At 64.2% G+C, this 21,131-nt stretch overlaps 1 protein-coding gene across 1 annotated transcript in view; it reads right to left on the reverse strand.

The window, feature by feature from the left end:
* Window positions 1–21,131, reverse strand: part of MACF1 (microtubule actin crosslinking factor 1) — a 136,260-nt gene that overhangs the window by 103,008 nt on the left and 12,121 nt on the right. Inside the window, exons 2-3 of the mRNA XM_084496861.1 lie at window positions 1,397–1,458; window positions 308–397 (exon numbers count right to left, since the gene is read on the reverse strand). Coding sequence (XP_084352987.1) covers window positions 308–397; window positions 1,397–1,458 — 152 coding nt within the window. The remainder of the gene's footprint in view (window positions 1–307; window positions 398–1,396; window positions 1,459–21,131) is intronic.

The following is a 21,131-nucleotide window of genomic DNA, read 5'->3' on the forward strand; positions in this document are numbered from 1 at the left end:
AATCCATTATTATCCAGTATTTTAAAGCCGTAGTGAGATCTGGAAGGGGAAGGCATGTATAAACCCTCCCCAAAAGAGGGCTCTGCCCAAGGCACCACAACCCAGCGGCTTCAAATAATCACACGCTTTGGTGGTGTCCAGGAAACCAGCACGAGGAACGTGGGTTTGAGTGAAAATAAATGAAATAAATAACAAAACGACAGATGTTTGAAAACAAAACTATGGCAGAAGAAATGACTGACTGCTGCGCTGGAGCAGGAGGGCGGACGGGGGGAGCGGAGCGGGGCTGGGCAGCTCGGGCACTTACCAGCTTGACGCCCGACAGCACCTCCAGCAGCGAGATGAGGTTGTGGCCGTCCCGCAGGTCTTCGTACAGGTCATTGATGTGCTTGCGCACCTGCGAGGGGCAGGGAGAGAGCAAACACCCTCAGGGCTCCTCTCCCTGGCCGCTGGACTTGGGGCAGCGCAGGAGGAGGGCGGCGGAGTCTGCAAGCAGACATCTCCCAGCAAGATGCATGCGTTTAAATCGGTTATTCCACAATTATCGGTAAGGAAACCAGCCTCTGCTATCCAAAATGACCTGGCAGGAGCTGCTGCCAATTGTGGATTCACGAGCAGATCCCCGTTAAACCATCCTCACCCCAGGCAGTCCTGTAGTATCGCACAAGTCCCGGGTGTCTCCCAGGGCACACAGCTCTGCTGAAGGGCTGGGGGTGTTTTTGGGGGGAGCATGGCTGCAGAGCACTGCTGCTTCTGGCACAGGCAGGGCTGGCAACACCAAGCCTCTGGACCTGCTCAGCCCCCAGCAAACCTGGACCTCACCCTGGAGAAGCTGAGAAGTTTCCACACCGCAGCCTAAAGCAGGTGCCCCAATTTCCCCCCCACCCTTCATTTGTGAGATTTAGAAAGTAGCTGAAAGGCTGAGACATCACAAAGCTGGCTGAAAAGTACCCCTGTGACACCTCCAATACCCAAACTACCTTTTTTTTTTTATTTTTTTTTTTTTGCAAACAGAGAATGAGCGTGGCAGTGAGCCAAGCCAAGCGCCTTGCAGCACACCACTGAACCCGCTCAGCGGCGAGCATCTCCCTTCTGCACAGCAGAGCCGAGCAGAACAGGACTGGGAGCAGCAGGACGAGCCTGGAGTTACAGCAAGGGCTGAGAACCGTACCAAAAGGGCTGGGCTGTGGTGTTACAGTGCCCTCCAAAGGCACCTCCACACCTCCATCGCAACCCTCCCTGCTCCCAGCACAGACACGTTTTGAACGCTCGACACCAGAGCAAAAATTCCCGGATTAAAAACCAGGCATTGACCTGCCCGTCCTGAGCCAGGATGGGCACACGGACAGACAGGAGGACATTTAACCCGGGTGACCACAAAGCACGCGACCCTTACCTTCATCAAGTGTTTATTGACCCATTTAGTGAAGGTTTTCTTTTGGACTCTGTCCCGTTCATCTGTTGAAAGAACACAAAGGCAGCTCCCGGTCAGTATTTGTCGTGCACAAACTCAAATGACTTTCAAATGAGGGGAAGAGACAGAGCGATCGCTGCCGGTGCCAGGACTGCTGGACGGATCCTGCCCCTGTGCCGGGAACAGAGGCTGCTTATTCGTGGGGTACGTGGACCGCAGCCTGGCCCCAGCAGAGGAACAGAAAATGGCCCAGGGCTGTGCCCGTGCCGGGTCACCCCACAATTAAGGCTTTAGATTTGGGGGGAAAAGAGTTTGTTTAAATAAAAGCAGCACAGAGCATTACAGAGGGGACCCCTGTGCCTCCCCTTGCTCCCCGGGGAGGCAACACCAGGAGGAAGAGGAGGCTCACCGACCCTCTGCGCATTGGGGTGGGTGTCCCCCCTCCTCTCCGTGCCCCTGGAAGGCTTTGACACATTACATAAAACCCACAGACACCCCTTAAAAGGCCACCGACAACACGTGCAATTAGCAGCTTATTCCTCCGCTGTATTTTTGGTTCATTGGATTGCCAGGATTTAACGTTTATTTCCGTCCCGCAGCTCAGCCGAGCTCTGCCCGGCCGGCTCACCCGGCCCCACGGGACAGGGGGGCACCATCCCCAGAGGTCCCACGCAGCCCCCAAACCCCAGGGCTCGTCCCGCAGGGGATGGGACAGGAGATTTGTGCTGACACCGAGCAGCCCTGGGGAGCTGCCAGCAGGCTTTGTCCTGCGTTTTCGGTGAAAAAACAACACGAGAGACAAAACAAACGAGGCAAAAGGAGAAGGCACCAGGCAGGGCCGTGCAGCACCCACCGCCTCCTCCCTGCGCCCGGGCAGCTGCGGGGCTCAGCGTAATCCCACAGCCAGCCCCAAACCAAATGGGACTGCCTGCTGTTAACAACATCATCTCGGAGGAGAGCCGGCACTGCAGTGTGCCAGGGCAGGAGCCCATGGCACAGAACACGGGGGCTGCCCCGGAGCATCCCCCCACAGCCCCGCTCCCATCGCTCCCATCACTCCCATTGCTCTGGACCAGTCTGGCCCAGCCCTGCCCAGCCCAGCCCAGCGAAGGGCGGTGAAATTCCTCTGTCCCCCAGCCAAGGGGCGTTCCGGAGCCCAGCCCAAACTCCTGGAGCCCTGCCCCATCCAGATGCGGGCTGTGCCAAGGAGAAAGTGGCAAAGGACGCAACCCAAGACATCCCTCTGACACGACGGTTCCCTATACAGAAGCACGCCCTGCTTGTTTTAAAGTCAAAACCAAAGAAAAGACTCAAGGGAGGGGAGAGAACCAGCACCTTGCTCTCCCAGATCCCGGGCACCAGCCCGTGCTGCACGTGCTGCTGCACTGCCCCATGGCCTCATCCCCAGTGGTGCCGGCGCTCCGGGAGGAGCCACGGCCCCGCTCCTGGGGCCCCTCGCAGCCCTGGGAAAACCTGGCCACATCTCACCCCGCAGGCAGGTGAAGGCACACCCCGCTGTTCCCACCCAGCCACAACCCTACAGCTTCCCCCACCCAAAGCACGGAGCAGAACCCGCGGCACGGCGCAGGCGAAGCCGTCCACGCCTCCCCCTCGCCACGCACCATCCCCTGGCTGAGGCGAGGATCGGGGTGCCCAAAACCATCCCCTCGCTCCACACCCCACCCCACCAGGCTCTCGCCCAGGCAGGGTTCCCCCCGAGGGGTGGCCATGCCACGGTGCTGCCGCCTGGCACCGCTGCGCGCCGCCCGCAGTGGGAAGCCACGTCACCACCACGCGTCCGTGGGGACTTCTCCTCCACCCGCCCCCCAGAGCCATGGCGCTGGGTCTCTTCCTGACCCCTGCATTAATTTGGGGTGGACGAGGCTCGAGCTGGCTCTAACAGTGACGCAGAGCCCGCGGCACCGAGCTGGGGAGCGCCCGGTGGGTACTGACCCATGCAGCACATCCGGCACACCATGTGCGCGCTCAGCCACCTCTCGGCCCCGTACAGGCGCTGCGTTTCCATCTCCTGTGCCCGGGCTGGGGGGCGCTGGGTCCTGGCAGACTGGCGACCACCTCCCTGCTCCGAGGGACGGGTGGGGAAGGGTCTTCTGGCGGCACCTCCTGCCCCGCCGGCCGAGGCAGCGCGGTGGGTGACGGCACGGCCGCAGCTCCTCCCACAGCACCGCTTCCTACAGCCTCTGCCCCCCGCTCGGGGCCCGGCCGCCCTTCCTGCGGGGCATGGCCATGAACCCCCTGCGATGCCAGGAGCCCCCTCGTGCTTCCTCAGCACCTCGTGCCCCACGGGGCCGTGCGCCTCTCCGGACGCCGCCAGCCGAGTGGACGCAGGCGCCAGGGACAGGAATTTGCCTCCAGAGGAGCGGGTGAGCTCGGCCGGCACGGTGGCACTGCGTGTCCCCGAGGGTCCCTGGTCCTGACAGCCGCCCGACGCTCGCAGAAGGCTCCCTGCAGATTCCAGCTGCTCCCCCACGAAGCGGTGGGGAAGGAAGGGCAGTGCCCCCACCAGCAGCTCCAGCCAGGAGCAGGAGGCGTTGCAGAGCGCGGCGCAGCTCCCGGCGGCGACAAGGGGCAGCAGAAGTGCTGGGGCACGGCTCGGAGCCACGCCAGGCGCGCCCGCGGAGCTGGGCACGGCCCCGCGGACAGGCTCCGGGCTTGTTTCTCTCCCTCTTGTTTTCCAGTTAATTGCACCAGCCGCGGGGCCGGGGCCGGGACGGACAATGCCGGGCTTTTTTCCTCGCTCGTGCCGGCCAGCCAGAAGCTTCTCCACAAATAATTCCCTGGGTCCGAAGTAGCGGAGCTGGGTCCCAAATGCTCCGGCTGCAGGCTGCAGTCCTGCTCGGCATGTGGGGAGATAACGGGGGCCTCCTTTATCGCCACCTCTCTTCCTTTTCTTCTAAATATAATCCTGCTGCAGACCTCCTGGTCCAAGCCCTGCTGCCCTGGCCGTGGAGGCGAGCAGAGCCAGCTCGTGGCCAGGGGAAGGCCGGAGTGCAGCGCCCCTGTGCATGGCAGGGGGCACACGGGGACGCGTCACCGAGCCCCAAGCAGAAAGTCTGGGGCAGACCAGGAGGTGTCCACAGGCCTGCGGCTCCTCAGCACGCTCCCCCTTCCCATCTGGCGCAGAATTGTCGTTTTCTCCCTTTTTTTTTGCCCCGTCTCCCCCCCTCCAGGTGGTTCCTGGGCTCTAAGTAGGTTGCGCACACCCCACGCCGTCGTCCGAGCTAATAATAATGCACGGCCGCTGCTGGCTAACAGCATTAAGGCGCTGCGAGCTTATCTCTCGCCGGGTAATCTTTCCAGAGTCACCCTGATAAGCAACCTGTCGCAACCCCCCCCCGCTTCCCTCCATCCTGTGCCATCTCGCAGGGTGCCCTGGCCACCAGGAGCCCCCGGCACCAGCCCTGCCTGGGGCCGTGTAGGGGACGCGGGCAGTGCCTGGGTGACGAGGCTGCCCCTGGCACCGCGGGGTTCCCACCCCTGCGTGGAGCGGTGCCGGGTGTCAGTGCCATGGGGATCGGCTCCAGCAAACGGTGACCCAGCTGCTGCAGCTGCCACCAGGCACTGGCGAGAACCGAAATCCGTAATTACACGTGCCCGTGCCACTCGCATTTGATGGTTCTCGGCACGTCTGATGCCTTCGGAGCTGCACAGACGCGTTCAGCTGCGCGGTGCTTTCATGTTGCTGCTTTCCCGAGACAGGCGAGGCTTGGAAAGAGACAACCACGCGGCGAGCCCGGCCGCAGCCCAGCCGAGCCCAGAGGCAGCCGAGGAGCAGAGCCGTGCACCCGAGGGCTTTTCACACCTCTGTCAGTTCCCTGAGCAAACCAGCGAGAGCTGGGCAATGCGCAAAGCCACCCTGCCCCACACCCAGTCACATCCAGCCAAACACATGGCACCAGCTGAGTTTGGGGAGGAAAACTTCCACTCGGCATCCTTTCAACAGACCCTTCACCACGCCACCGCCGCCCCGTGTAGGTATTTCCCCCTGGTGTGCCCGCGGCAGCCCCGTGCTGGCAGCCCGCCTGTCCGCACAGCTCCCGACGTGCCCGCCCGGCGCTGCCGCTCCCCACCTCGCCTCCTCGCCACGGCCCCGCGTGCCTGGCGGGTGCCATCGCCGTCTGCTGCCCCCCTGCTCGGGCCATGGCAAAGCCCCGTCCCAGCCCGGGCAGGGCAGGGCAGAGGGGTCCAGCACGGGAGGAAGGTGAGGGTCTGCGGGGCCGCCTCCTGCACGGGCTGCTCGGATTCTGCTCCCTGCTAAAGCCGAGGAGCACAGGACGCACCAGATGGGGTCCTGTGGATCACGGAGGTCCCCTGGGGACAGCTCTGTGCATTAAATCACCCAGCCAGGTGTGGGGTGAAGGAGCTTTTTGTTCCACACCGGTGTTTAGAAACAAACTGGGAAGTTTCGAAGCAAATCGCTTTCGCTTCAAACTCCTTCAGGGCAAAAAAAAGAAAGGGAACGCACTTTTTTTTATTTTTTTTTATTTTTTTAAAGGTGGTGCTTTCAAGATGGGGAATATGCAGAAAACCCGGCTGGCTCGGGAACACAAGGTATTTAAAATGTGCTGGCTGCCAGCTCGAGAGCTGACATAATCCATCATGACAGCAGAGCTAATTGGACGGGACCCACTCAGCCTTTCGAAAGCGGGAGCGGAGCCGGCACGTGACTCAGCCCGGAGGAACGCAGCAGATACCTGCGGTGGAAAACCAGCCAGCACCCGGGCACATAACGAGGCCGATACCCGAGCGGCGGTGACGCAGCGGAGAGCCGAGGCCGCAAAGGGGCCAGAAGATCCTGAGACGGAGCTGGGATGAGCACAGCGCGCACCTCTCCAGCCCTGGCACCGAGATAAAGTGCACGGGGGCAGCAGGGCCACGGCAGAAATCGCCGCAGGGCTGCACTGGGTGGGTAACAGGGCACGCTGCTGCCCCGCAGCCCGCTTGTGCAACTCGGGGAGGCCTCACCAGATCCGTCCTGGCAGCGCTGGGGGAGGAAGGAAGGGTTGCCTGCCACCAGAGTTATCTGGGGGAAAGGCCCAGCACATCCCCGCCAGCTGCCCGGGGTTCCTCCTGCACCACGGAAAAAGCAAAAGGAGGGGGGAACCCGGCCCTGCCCCGGGGGGGGGGCAGGCAAACAAACGGATCCCAGGAGGAGATGTCAGGAGGGAGAAGGCGCTGGTTACTCCTTGTCCAGCCCTGGAGTTACGGCCTGCCCCGTAACGAACCCTCGCGGCCCTCGTGATGCGGTCACACACCAGCCCTATTTTGGGAAACTGAGGCAGGGTCACTCCAGCTGCTCCACGAGCCGCTGCCAAGGCTCAAGCAGCTCCGGGAGGCGTCTTGGCCACGGCCCTCGCTGCCACTGCAGGTTTCTGCGGGTGTCTGTGGGTTTTTTGTGGGTTTCTGCGGGACGCTGTTGTCGCTGCGAGCGGTCGCGGTGACGTTGGCGCGGGGAGAGGACGTCCCGGCGGCACAACCAGCACCACGTGCGCTGGGCTCGCGCCGAGACAAAAAGCAGCCTCATCCCCAGCGAGGCCCCCGCACCGAGATCCTCCCCCCCCCACCTCCTCCAGGGGCCCGGCAGCCCCCCCCCAGCGCTTACACCGGGAGGGGAAAGCCCAAGTTTAGGCACCGCTAACCCTGCCCTCCCCAGGGCCTCCTCCCTCCTCCCGGCAGCCACGTCTGTCTGTCCGTCCGTCCGTCCGTCCTTCCCGCGCCGGGCCCCGACCCTGCCCCACGCCAGCCATTTTAGCGCCTCTCCCCTACCTGCCCCGCTCCGGCTCCTCCAGTACAGGACGCCGGCGATGCCCAGGACGTGGCTGAGGATGAAAGCGGCGGGCGGCAGATAGGAGCTCTCCGAAAGCGGCATCGTCCCCCTAGGCCCTGCCCGCCGGCCTCCGTCCCGTGGCTGCACCCCTGGCCCCAAACTCTGCGCTCCGGAGGCGGCCGCGGCGCGAGCTCGGCATCGCCGGCGGGGAACGAGGGGAGGCAGAGCCGCTGCCGGCGCACGCTGCAAAAACTTCCTGCCCTCACCGCCCACCGGCACCTCCGCTCCAGCTGGCCGCGGCCCCGGGGCTGGCAGGGAACGGGGCCGGTGGGGATGGTGGAGCTCAGGGTGGGGGGAGAGGAGAAAGCGAGCGGCGGGCCGGCCCCAACATCTTCCCTGCGTGTTCACGCGGTCAAACTTCGCCCCCCCGTCCCCTCCTCCTTCCAAGGGGAGAGACGTCATCTCCTGAATTTCCATTCCCAGCCCCGCTGGAAGGCCGGCTGCGGCTCCGCAGAGCAGGGGGCTCTCCGTGGGACGGCCGCACCGAAACAGCCGGCCCCAAAATGTGGGGCTGGGGGCCGGGGGGAGAGGCTGGGAGACGTGGGGCTGGCGGGCGGCGCGCCGGCAGCTCGGGGCACCCGGCTGAGTGCCGGCAGCACCAGCGCGTCCCAGGGGAGCACCAGGCTGGCCGTAGGAAATCCTCTCCCCAACAGCAAGGGTGAAAGCGAACGAAGCCGGATTTAGGTTTTGTGTCTCCTTCCCCATCGTTACTGGAAGTTTAACAAAAGCTCGTCGGCTTTTCCCACTCCTCGAGCCGTTTTGTTACAGAGGGAGCAGAGCAAAAGGCCTGGAAACGCTGCGGCAGCAGGACAACGCTTCCTTTTTTTTTTTTTTAGGATAAATTAATTTCCGGGACTCCGATGGGCTGGGAGCAGACGGCTCTCCAAAGACAAAGGTTTCCCCCATCCCTCCCGAGGCTGAGTCCCCAGCTGCTGTGGGGCTGGTGTCGGCGGCACCACAGCTCCTGCTCTAACTGGGGGTGACCGAGGGGCCCCTGCCCAGGCTCTCCCCCACCCGCAGGCTCGCCCCGCTCCCCGCCCCTCCCCACACCCCGTTATTCCTGCAGCCAGCATTCGGGCGAGTCCCCAGGGGCCACCAGCACTGCCAGCCCCTGCACGGTGATGCTTTGCAGTCTGACAAGGCTAATTAACGGGTTAATTAACGGTCCCGTAGGGTCGCACCGCCCGCACAGGCGTTGTTCTGGGGGTTTCACCCAGACCTGCACACCCTGTGGCCACACAGCCGTTATGGGCGGGGGGGGCCCAGCACAAGGCTCAGTTTCACTCTCGGAGCTCCTCGTGCAGCAGCCCCCGGTGGTTTGCCTCGCTCCCTGGCTGGGTGCAGAGTTACTCAGAATTTAATTTAACGCCGGGTTTCTGCCTTCCAAGAAGCAGCGAGCTCAGAGCCGCTCGCCTCGCCGAGGGCTCCTGGCAGCGGAGGGGAAAGCCCCGCTGCCGATGCGCGACAGCCGCGCCCCGGAAAGCTGCGAAACCACAGCCTGGCTCAGGGGCAGGAGCCTGGCGATGGGTTTGTGCAGGGCCAGCACATCCCAGCTGCACCAGACCCCAAAATCCCAGCACGCTGGGGGCACCCCATGAGCACCCAGTGGGTCTGTGTATTCCACTCCACCCAAAAACCCGCTGAGATTTTGGGCACACGCACACGCCCAGAGGTGCTTGTGCCCCACAGCCACAAGCACGGCCAGGCCCACGGAGAAAAATGTCAGGAGTAAATTAAGATAGACCCAAACACTTCTGCACATGTGACTTTCCCAAAACCGAGCCCACCACAGGCTCTCCACTGCTCCGGGGAAATCTCAGCCCCGGCTGTGGAGTGGGGACATCCCGCACCAGGTACCTGCAGCTCCCCGCGGCCACGCGGGCTAATAAGAGGGGCAAGGGGGAATAAAGAGGATTACCCCGGGGCTCAGCGCTGTGGCAACGTGTTTTCCACAGCTCTGGCCCTGCCCGACTTAAAAACATTCCAGCATAGCTTTCATCTAAAGCAATCTGCTTTCTGTTAAGGCTGGGGGAGCGCTGCAGGAGCCGTGAGCTGCCCGGCACCGCTCGCCTGCAGCGGCCCTTCCCGGCGGCTCGAGGCCACCATAAATAGCAAGCAGCAGGCACGGGGTCAGCGTCGGCTGCTGCTGCTGTGACGTGTCCGAGGCTCTCAGGGAAAGGAGCTGGTTTTCCCCTTCCTCCTCTCCCCATCCACGGGGTCGCACCCTGCCCCTCGCCAGGCGCCCCACAACACGCACCGAGCGCTTCCACCTCCTGCAGCCCCACACACCCCGAAGGAGGGGATGCAGCTGGACGAGCCCTGTGGCAAATAAAGAGATTCAAATGTGTGCATTTTGCTTTAGGAAGACAGAGGTTAGGGGGTCGCTTCAGCAGACCCCAGCAGACCTGCAGCTATAGCAGCAGCGGCACAGGGAGCGCAGGGGCAGGCAGAGGGGACGCAGGAGGGGGCAGCGCTTTGGGGGAGCAGCAAGTGGCAGCTCCCAAAGCCAGGGACGGGGCCACACAAAGAGGAGCCAGCACCAGAGCTCGGCCATGCCCTGGGGAGCTGCACTCAGGGTCCCCCCCCCCAAAGCACCAGGACCCAGGGGCACCGTCAGCCCCGCGGCCGGCTGAGGTCAGAATCGCGCTTCGTTCCACTCGATTTAACGCCGGTTTCCCCCATTTTTCCTTTTAATGCTCCTTTTAATGGCCTGCTCTTGGCACGAGCGATCCCTTGAAGCTATTTCTCGCTGCGGCAGGAAGCCGAGAGCGGCTGTAATTCACCCGGCTGCAGGGGTTGGGAGACGCGGGGAGCAGGCGGCTGCTGCGATGGTTTCGGGGCAGATCGGGGAGGCTCGGGGGGGGCCCCGAAGCCCCCGGCAGGCACCGCACCCTGCGCTCGACCAGGGGCAGAGGCACGAGGCCACCCCCAGCCATGGAAACGGCCCTGCACACACAAAACACCCGCAGCTAATTTTAGTTCCTCGCAAGGCGGCTCTCGCAGTTCCGACTGTCGCCTCGGCCCGAAAAGGAAACGGGTGGGGAGAGGAGAGCCAGGGGAAAGCATCTCCAGGCCCCAGGAATCCGGGCTGGGGGGAGCCGTGCCCCAGGCTCCCCGCCCCGCAGACACCCCCGTGCTTTATGGGGAGGTCCCCATGCCTCACCCCACAGCCCCAAATTATTCCCCTTTCGCCCCCCGAGCACCACGCAGCCCGGCCCTGCCCCGCGGCGGCGCGCCGGATCCCCCAGCTACTGGCTTTCCTCCCGTGCTCCCATCCCAGACATCTGCAAAGCATTGCCAGAAGTCTAAAAATAAGACGCCCCCCCATAATGTTTGAACATAAAACCATCTTCTTCACGGGGATGCTGCGTGGCGGGTCCCACCCTGCCCCCCAAGAGGGGCACAGACCTGCCCAGAGAGGGGCGCAGCCGCCCCACGCACCCCGTGCCCCATCCCCACGGCCGTGTCCCGGCCCGGAGCTGAGTCACGGCTGGCTCAGGGCAGAGGCATCACGCAGGGGGCCGAGCCCCCCCCCTCTCCGTGCGCCTCCCCGGTGAGTAATGCTGTGCCGCCGCGGCTCCGGCATCTCCTTATATGACTGGGGAAGTCGCCGGGCAGCGGCACCGCCGGTACCCGTGCCACCCGGGGCACCGCACCCCGGCACCGGGGAAAGGGACGCCGGGGGGATGCTCCTCTGTCCCCCGAGGAACTGCAGCCTCCCGGGAGGCAGCAGAGGCCACGCAGCCTCCGTCCAGGGGTGGGTGTCCAGCGCCCAGTGCCCCAGCCTCGGGGAGGTGGCAGCCAGGTGGCACTGTGGAAACGCCGAAGCGCTCGGCTCCGACAGCGACGGGACCTGAGCTGGCCCAAAAGCTGCTGGCATTGGGCATGGGAAGCACCCAGGGCTCCACAGGGCAGGGGGGCAGCACCCCACTGAGCCCCTCCCAGGGGTTCAGCTCAGCTCGTCTGCACCCCAGGGAGCCAACAGCCCTTTGTGGTGCTCCTGACCAGCCAAACCCATAAAAATCCCCTCCATCTCCTACAGCAAGCAACGCTGGACGGGACAGGGGCTGCAGGCTTAACGGGGAGCTCTGGGAACCTGCCAGGAAGGTGGTGACAACGCTGTGGGGGCTTTCCAGAGGGGTTTCTGTGCTCTGAGAAGGGGTGCACAGCCTGTGGGGTGAGCTCACGGCCGGCTGACGGCGGTGCTGAGCACGCCCAAAGGCATGACCCTGGTACGAGACCCATGCTTCCTGCTGTGCTTCCTCTGTGATGCTTTTTCCTTTCTGTTGTTTTTTTCCTGTTTTCTGGGAGTTCTAAGAGCAAATCTTGGTCATTTACGGCAGCAGCCTGATACTGGAAAGGAGCAAAAAAAACCCTCTGAGATCCAGGAGCTCTGGATCAGGGATCCCAAGGCAGCCCACGGGGGCGCAGCTCCAGCCTCACCGAGGCACCAAACGAGCAAACCCCAGGAGGAGCTGCTGCGCCCAAACCTCACCACCTGGATCCAGGTGCTGCGCCCACACCACTTCACATCTCCCCTCACACACAAAAACCTCCAAATCGTGTCTGCTATGCTCTGCACGACTGCACCCCTCTACCCCCGGCACCGCAGCGGGTGGGAGCAAACGCTGCTCAGAGCGGGCTCAGCCGGGCTCCACGTCTCCCCACGCCACCAGCAGCTCCTCCCGGAGGACAGCCGGACCCACGGCATGCTGCCATCAGCACGGTTGTCCTTGGGAAGGGCGGCGAACGCGGGCGCAGCGGGCAGGCAGCCCAGCGAGACGCGGGGCGCGCGCTCGCGGCACAAGCACGGGCAGGGCCCCGGCGGGCGCGGGGCTCGCTCCACCCTGCCCTCGGCGCCGGAGCCCTGGGAGAGGGAAGCCAGAACAAAGATGACGTTTCTTCTGATCTGGGCTGCGAAAAACAAGGCGGAACGGGCAGGTGGCGGCTCCCAGCGCTGCCCAGCGCGGCCCCAGCTCCTCCCCGGCGCTGCCTCCGCTTTGAACGCTGCTCCCGCTGCAGGTGAATCACTGGCTCCAGCCTGTGCGGGCAAAGCCTCCGGTTCCCCAAACGTGCCGGGCAGCAGCGGGAGCATTCCCCGTGCTAAGCGTTACCTTTTTGCTTTCATCACCCGGGAGCCCTCACGTGGCACCTGGCTGAGCCAGGAGGGACGGGGATGAGGCTGCGCCGTCCCCTGAGCCGAACTCGGGGCTGTAAAAGGTCTCAGGGGGTGGGACTGGAAAACTTCCCTGGCAGCAACGCTTCTGTAAGAGCCAACCCCACGTCTCTAGAGGGCATCAAGCAAGGGTTTTGTCCTGGGAGAGCTGCCCGTGCAAGGACTGAGGCTCCGTGCGCCCCGCTGTCACCTCCTGTCACTGCACGGCTCTCCGAGGGAGCCGCAGAGCCGGGAGCGGGGCCGGACCCATGGGTAACGGGAAGCCCGGCTCGGCCCAGGGCTGCTCAGCCCCAGCCCAATTCTGAGGCCTCCAACCTGCAGCCGCACGGAGAGGGCATCCCGAGTGAATGTTTAACCACAGCCACCTCTGCAGAGGGGCCCCGCTGGACGCGGCTCGGCAGCGATAAGGGAGCCGCACCGGGAAGCCGCCGGCCCCCCCCACGCTGTCAGCAGCAAAATCTGAGCTCCGAGGAACTCGGAAAAGGAAGTGCCGGTGATAACAACGGAGATGTTCCCCTTTCCAGCAGACGTCTGGGCTCCAAAATAGTAATTACAGAGCAAGAGAGACTTCCCTTCCCAACACAGACCTGCCTGTGTCGATGGGCAGCTGCCGGTGCCCCGGTCCGGGGGTGCTGAGCCAGGAGCAGGAGCAGAGGAGAGCTGGGCACCGGCTGCAGGGGGGACACTGCCCCGACACTGCCCCTGGGAGCAGCGGGAAGGGAGGGCAGAGAGGAGCTGGAAGCAAATATCATGGCTGCTGGCTCGCATTCTGCAAAGCAAACAGCAGAGCTGAGCTGCCACCTGCTCACGGCTTAATCATTCCCCAGGAGCAAGGCTCTCCGTTAACCCTTGGGCTGGCACCTCCAGCCCGGGGCCTCAAGGGACAGGAACACCTCGGGAGGAGGGCGTTTGTTTCCCTTTGCATCTGCAGCGAGCCCGTCCCAGCAGGAGAGCTGCTCCCAGCCTCCTGCAGCTCCGAAACCAGAGCAGGAAGGAGAGCAGCCGGCGTCCCCAGAGGCACCGGTACAGAACCCCAGCCTCCTTTCCTTGGTGAAACTCGCTTTTTGGTGACCCAGATTCTGCAGCTTTCCACGGGGGCCATCAGCTGCCAGCACTGCCTGCTCTGCTGCCCCAAGCGTGGGCACCCTCCCCTCCAGCAGCCCCCCGTGACACGAGAGCCCCTCTCCATCAGCAGGGTGCACGGCACGGACCCTAAGAGGCTCCCTCCGGCAAAGCCACCGGCTGCACAAGCTGGACGCATGCAATGCAGCACCCCACGGTGCTAGGATGGACCTTTGGAATCCCTCAAACGCTGCTTCCCAACCCTCCCCGTGGCTGGAAAGGAGGAAGATCACACAGCACGGGTGCTGGGGGTGATCTCACCACCCCGTGTGAACAGCCTCCATCCACCCGCCGCCTGCCAGCGCTCCCAGATCACCGCCGAGGCCGTCGGCCTGCTGCTGACGCAGCGCTTCGGGCACTGTCTCATCGCTTCCCACTTCTGAGAAGCCTCCCCGGGTTTGTCACCCCTGCGAGGGCGCTGGCAGGGAGCCACGCTGAGCTTGCTCATCCAACAGTGCCGGGAACCTCGCAGCCGCTCACCCAGGAGGGCAGCGGGGGAGCGTTGAGCCTGGTGAGCCAGCGGCACGGCCCCACGGCACGGGGCAGGAGGGAGCCGGGTGTGCTGCTGGACAAAGCAGGGGGACGGGGAGACCCCCACCGGGGGGTTTTCTCCAGGCAGGGGGCACGAAGCAGCCCTGGGATCCTGCCAGCGCCACGGCCCCGCTGCTCGGCCCCACGTTCAGCTGCAGCCGTGGCTCGCCCGCACGCCCACGGGACCAGGCGCTTCCACGCTTTCCCAGGGGCTTGTGCTGACACGGCGAGGTGGCTCCGTTCCCGGGACGGGGGAGGACGAGGAAGCCGATGCCATCTCCGGGTCCCTCCCTAGCCCCGCGGCCACGGGGACAGCAGCACACCTCCGCGGAGCCGCCGTCTGCGCGCTGGGTAAACACCAGCTCGGTGCTTCCCAGCACGTCCCGCTCCCCGTGGGGTGCGACATGGGCACCGAACCCACAACAGCAGCGAGCAGCCCGGGCTGGAGGAACCCCCTGCTGAAGCCCCAGCCCTGATCCTCGCCCCTATGGGATGCACGAGGCACGGCTCGGGGCTGGATGCGGTGCCCAGGACAGACAGCCAGCCCCCGGAGGGACGGACAAACCCCGGCAGGACGCAGCGAGCCCCAGCCGCCGGCTCAGGGCCGCTCAAGGCCAAGCTCTGCGCTTCCCACAGCAGCTTAGGAAAGCAGGAAAGGCAGCGGGGGGAGAGGCCGCCTGAATCAAAACCCCTTTTCTGCCGGCTTAACAAAAGGCCTGGTGTCTCCGCAAACAGGCTTGTTATTCCAACGCCAACCGAAGGCTTCTTGGCAGCAGGGGAAATAGGAAAACGTTGGGCTAGCGGGAACTATCCGCGCTTTGTGCTGCGTGCGGGGGCCCGCGGCGCGTTTACACAGGGCTCCACGCAGCAGCCGGCCCCACACCCATCCCCGTGTGCCCGTGAGCAGGGCACAAAATAAAAAAAAAAAGAGCTGGGAGCACGTCTGGGGGTTCAGGAGCTCAGCAGCAGAAAAGCAGGGAACCGGGGGGGAACCTGCACCGGCCGTGCGCCACGAAGCTGCCCCAGCACAGGGCTGGACCGGCACCGGGGCACAAAGGGGAGCTACGGCAGCTCGTGGGACACGAGGTGTGCAAAAAAATTGAGGTCAAGGGGAGCCACGCGGCGGATTCGCTCCTTTTGGTCTATAAATAGAGGGCAGGCAGACAACCTTGATCTCATCAGATCTCCCAACTACACGGCGTGGAGCAGGATTAGTGCCGGGAGGGAGGTGGCGGGTGGGAGCGCGGCGCTGTGCCTGTACCCCTGGGGGGGTGCTGGCACCCGGGGTGCTGGGGATGGGACCAGGACACGCAGAGCTCCCCCATCCTGCCTGCACAGAGTCCTCGCATCCTGCCCGGCCACCCTGTGGTGGTCACAGGATGCTGTGGGAGCAGAGGAAGGCCAAAAACCCCTGAGAGCCCCAGGATGGGAGCCCTGCTCCTGCCGTGCGCAGCACCTGAGCACCCAACCTGAGCATGGCCACAACCCAAAATCATTTCAGCTCCAGCTGCTGCAGGCGGCTCCGTAATGAGCCAGGCCTTGAAGTGCAGCCGCAGCGAGGAATTTGGGATTAGAAGAACAGGGGGAGGCAGGGGCCTGGGACCTCCGTTCCCTAGAGACCCGCTCTCTCCCACGGAGAAATTTAATCCCTGCTAAAAAATGGAATGAAATAATCCAGGTCCTAGCGCTTCTCCGCCGGCTTTGTTAAAGCAGCAGCGCGGCACCAGGCATCAGAGGTGGCTGCTGGATCCCACCAGCTCAGCCCAAGCCCTTAAGATGCTCTTAAGAGGGCTCAGCTGGACCTTCCAGGAGCAAAAAGCCATCCCTGGCTCCGTCAGCTGCGCTGGGAGCACTGCAGAGCCCCAGGGCCCAGCTCCCAGGACTGTCCCCGCTGCCACCAGGACGTGCACGCGCGCTCCCCCGTGCGCCCACGCCACTCGCACCCTGGATTTCATCTCTGCTCTGACAAACACCCCGAATGCCATCACCCTCCCCTTGTCCCCGCTCGGCAGGGACATCCCCAGCGCAGGGAACCCAAACCCGCCCGGGCCCCCGCCCGCGGTGCCGAGGGCAGATGGTGGCCCCGGTGCCCTTATCACCCCCGGCCACCTTGGGCGGCCCCAGCGCGGGGAAACCATCACGTGAGGGGACGGAGGCAAACAGCAACGCGCGGGGACAGCCGCGGGCACCGCGCCGGCACCAGGGCAGGGCTCGGCTCGTGCCGCCTGCTGCGATCCCCCGTGCCCCCCTCGGTACGTCTACAAACCCGTTTTTTATGGCAAAACCCACCGGGTCAGCCTGGGCAGAACCCCACCAGGTCCATCCCAGCAGCAGGGTCCCAGCTGACCCCTCAGCAGCCCCTCCGAGCAGCAGGGGGGATGGATTCGGCCCCTCCTGCGCTCCAAAAGCTTGCAGGGGGCTCATTCCTACACCCCGCGGCTCACCCCGTGCTGCCGGGTTTGCACGCAGCTGGGACTGGCAGAACTCAGAGCCACGGCCACGCAGCACACATCCAGGGGTGTCTCCACTAAAAGGCAGCCAGGGCAGCTGGGGGAACCTGCAGGCAGCTCCAGCAGGGGCCACACAGAGCGAAGGACACAAGGTTTTTGCCGGAGAGCTGCTCCCTTCCAGGCAGGAGAGGTCCACTCGAGGCTGCCCTGCCACGGGGAAAATCTGAGCTCAGCTCCCCCGGGGGAAGTGCGTGCCAACGGCAAGGTCAGATGAAGCAGGGAGATTAGCCCGAGCGTGCGGAGAAGGCCAGGAAGATGCTGGATTTTATCTGGCTGCCAAGTAAACAACAAACTTCTGAGAAAGCGAAACCGGCCGTCGTCATGCCACGGATAAAATTAACCCGGCAATAAATTTGTAATCAAATGGGTTTCCTGAGCCGAGCCCAAGGCTCTCGTCACCTCGGGGCCGCGGCAGCCTGCTGCCCCGGGGAAACCCGAGCCAGGAAGCTGTGAGGCCAGGCGGGGTGACCCACTTTATCTCATCCGCTCCCCAAAATGACCCCGGCTCGAGAGAAAAAGCCCAGTTCCCTTCCACCCAGGGCCAAGCCCCCAGGGGGGGCAGCCCCCAGCAGCATCCTTTGCCCAAGGCCCAGGGGAAAAGGGGCAGCACCGCAGGGTCCCCGTGGGCACGGGGGGGGGACGGATGGGACGCCCTCCAAGGTCCCCACGAGGCCGTGGCACAGCTGCTGGCACGGCGCCGGGGGTCAGGGCACTGCGCTTGCACACGCAGCATTTACATATGAAACGGCTCCAGCTCCAATATCCGCTGCTGCCTGCACCTCCCTGGGGAGCTGAATAGAGATGAGGGGGAGGCAGGGGCTAAGAGTTCTCCCCGGCAATGAAACCTTGCCTTCCACCAGCTTTGTCCAAGCCCCAGCTCGAGGGGAGCCCTCCCGGGGCTGCTTTTGGAGCTGAGGAGCACGCTGAGCCGCTGCCAGCACCAAGACATCGCAGCGACGGGCACGCTGCAGCCAGCTCCACAGCAGCTAAACACAGGCACCTGCACAAAAGTGGGCACCTCGACCACGCTCGGGTGCTTGGGGAAGCGCTCAGCCAGCGCCAGGGGCTGGCTCTGCCACTCGGAGCCTCCTCGTCCCCCGGGGACCCTGACATCCCCCTGCCCCTGCGCACAAAGGGGCTCCCTGCCCTCTCCCAGCTCCTGGATTCGAGCTGCGAAGGGCTGCGGTGGTGTGGTTGGTGAGAGAAAAGGAGCTGGCATCGCCCCGGAGAGCCCAGCAGATGCTGGTGAGGTGCAGGCAGGGCTTTGGGCAGCACCTGGATGGGGTCGAGCTGCCAGATCAGCTCCCGCAGCCTCACAATTAACGGTGTCATCCTGGCCGCTCGGCACGCAGCGCTCGCAGACAGGAGGAAAAGTCACGGAGCTGCAGCTGGAGGCAGGGCACAAAACCTGCACAGCCCCAGAGCGAGGGCAGGAGCTCACTGACACCAGGGCTGCCTCGTGGGGACACCGCGGGGACACCGCGGGCACCCACAGCACCGAGCAGATTCTGGCCAACCATCCATCCCCTCCACCACAGCCAAGCCCAGACCCCGAGCAGAAGCCAACCCAGAATTAAACCAGACCCCAAGCAGTGGGTAAAGGGGGCGACCGAGGGGGTGAGGCTGCCCCAGCACTGAACACACGGGGACAAACGTGACCAGGGGACGGAGCCAGCCGCCCCCCCGGCACGGCGCACAGCAACACCAGCTCCTTGTACATTGATTCCCCGTGCCAGCTGCAGCAAGGCTCACGAAAAATGTACGAGGGACACCGCGGCGGGGTAAGAAAGTGAATTCTGTTACTCCCGGACACGACGGCTCAGGGCAGCTGTCAGGCACGGAGCGGCCCTGGGGGCGCCGGGATTAACCCCCCCCCCCCCGCACCAGCCCTAGGAGGGTGGGGAGGCCGCCAGGCAGCCGGGTGGCAACTCCCTTGGCTGGCTGCTAAATTAAACATGGGATCGATTCACCTCCGTCGTGAGGCAGGATCAGCTGGCAGAGCCCGAGGAAGCGCTGGGAGGAGCAGCAGGTCGGTCAGTGCTCGGAGATGACAGGCGACGCCACCCCAGCTGCTTTCTCCTTCCCCCTCCCACGGCGCCGTCCTTCCAGCAGGAGAATCCCGATACCTGCCCGCAGCGGGACGAGGCCCAGCTGCGAGTCCCTGAGCAAAAAACTGCTCCGAAAATAGGGAGGAAATTAAAAAAAGGCCGTCACAGGCTCCTAGGAGCCACCAGGAGCACCAGGGAAGGGCAGCACGGCCAGCAGAGAGCAAGGTGCTGTGAGTGGAGGAGCTGCAGCAAGACAAAAACCACCGGATCCACCCCAAACCCCCAGCAGATTTGGGGTCCTGCCGTGCCACAGCAGAGCCCCCGGTGCCACCCTCCTGCCCTCACCCTGCCCACGGCCAGGGCTCTCTGCTGGCCCTGCCAGCCACGCGATCGGGTGTCGCAACCAGCTCCCCGGGGAGAGCCAGGGCAAAGCAGAGCAGCAGAAAAAAAAGGTTTGGGAATAGAAAAAAGGGGGGAAAAAAGGGAAAACGCCGGTCTGCATGCAGGTGCTGCCAGCCCCTACCCGCAGCGAGGTGCCGCCACGCACCCACGGCCGGGCACTGTGGAGACCAACACCTGCACCCAAGCCACAAGAGCTGCAGTCAGGTCCCCTCCCCTCCAAGGGCTGATTTGGAGCTCAATTTCTTTTTCTATTGTTATTTGCAAATCAGCTTCCACTTCCTGTGCTCAGTCCGGGGCTAGGCTAGCCATCACGGCTTGCTTTGTGCCCTGACATGCCGCTAAATGCCCAAAGCCAAGACAAAACAGGGAAGTGAAGCAGAGCCACGGAAGGCACAGGCACGGCCTCTCCCAGGCGCCTGTCCGCAGAAAGGCCACGTCTGTCCCAAAAGGAGCCGGGTACAGCTCAAAGTACCCAGGTTATGCAACAAGCAGGGCTGTGCCGGACCCTGAGGGAGCAGCCGGGACCCCCGCGGGCAGCACCGGGACCCCCACGGAGCACGGACACAGCTCAGGATCAGTTCTGCCCCCCAGTCCGAGGGGTGCTGGCGTACCTTTCAGGGTGCTGAGGCCATCCAGGAACTTCTTGTACTTGTCCACGTTCATCGTCCTGCCCCGCTGCTCAGCTGGGAGGCATCGGGGCGAGGACACCCTGCAGCCACCCGCGTTCGCCACGCTGCCGCCACCGCCACTGCCCTTTGGCCACCCGCGGCCCAGCCCTGCCTCTCCTTATTCGATGATCTCTGCTCAAACCTCCCCCCCCCCGGCAGAAGCCACCCCCCTTTTTGCAAATGAGGCCGGCAGCTCCCCGCGGGCACCGCGCACACGGCTCCCACCACCTGGCCCCCCGGGGGCTGGGGGTCCCGGGGATTGTGTGTCCTGCGGGTATTTCGGGCAAGGAGCTCAGCACGGCGAGAGCACTGGGAGGGGAACAAAAAAAAAACCTGCAAGGCTTTCAGGCAGGACAGCAGCAGACAGGGAAAGGCACCCAGCGAACCACAAACACCACCTGGGCTGCCCCAAAACCAGGTGCCCCGCAAAGACGCCACGGTGCGGGGCTCCCCAAGGCCTTTGGCCTCGATGCTTTGCTCACACCAGGTCCCGGCTCCCCACGTGCCACCCGTGCCGAGGTTACAAAACCCCCAAGGTGATTTTCTTGTTTTAAAAGTCGTGCTGGCAGCACAAACCAGCCCAGCGTGATCCCAGAGCAAGGCAGCCGCACACTGTGCCCACCCCGTGCTGGAAGGGGCCTCCACCGGGAACGGCACTGCTCTTCTGGCAAATTAAGGACTAATAATTTAACGAGAAGCCGTGCTGGGGAGCCCCAGCCAAGCAGGGGCAGCGCTTTTGGTTGTGCCTTTGCTCGGGGAGTGGACACCACCACGTCGTGGTGCCCACCAGCAGCGGTTCTGGGTCTGCAAAGCGCGTGGGGGGTGCGCGACACGGGAGGGAGCGGTGGCGAAACGCAGCCCTGGTGGTGGCGGATTGCGTTGTTCCTGTGTCACCTGTCCAAAGAGATTGCAGCGGGTTGAGCAAGACCCACACCGCACAGCCCCTGGAGGAGCCACCTGGCTGAGGTTTGCCAGGGCTGGCACCTCCCGGCAGGGCTCACACCCACCACAGGCACCCCGGTGCCGAATCCCGGCTCCCCCCCCAGCTGCAGCCTGATGTTTGGGGACAGTGGGGACACCCCGAGCGAGCACCTCCCTGCGCCGACCCCCACATCACCCACACCCGTCCATGGAAGCAGTTTGCCCAGCCAGGCGACCACGAGCAGGACACGGGGACCCGCTGTGCCAGCGGCCCCGCACCTCTCCAGGGCCGGACGCGCACCCGGCCGTATCGGTTTCCTTTCCCAACCCAGCACGCTCCCAAGGCCAGTTGCCACTTGTGCTCCCGACAGCTGGTTGTCCAGGATCACAAGAACCAAAATCGCTCCCAGCTCTCCGAGGGGAACGGCGGCGAGGCAGATGGAGGGCTTGGATTACAGCTCCCCCCCCGGCACAACCTGCGCCCACAGCCC

The sequence above is a fragment of the Aythya ferina genome (genome assembly GCF_964211825.1).
Source record: "Aythya ferina genome assembly, chromosome: 24".
Taxonomy (NCBI): domain Eukaryota; kingdom Metazoa; phylum Chordata; class Aves; order Anseriformes; family Anatidae; genus Aythya; species Aythya ferina.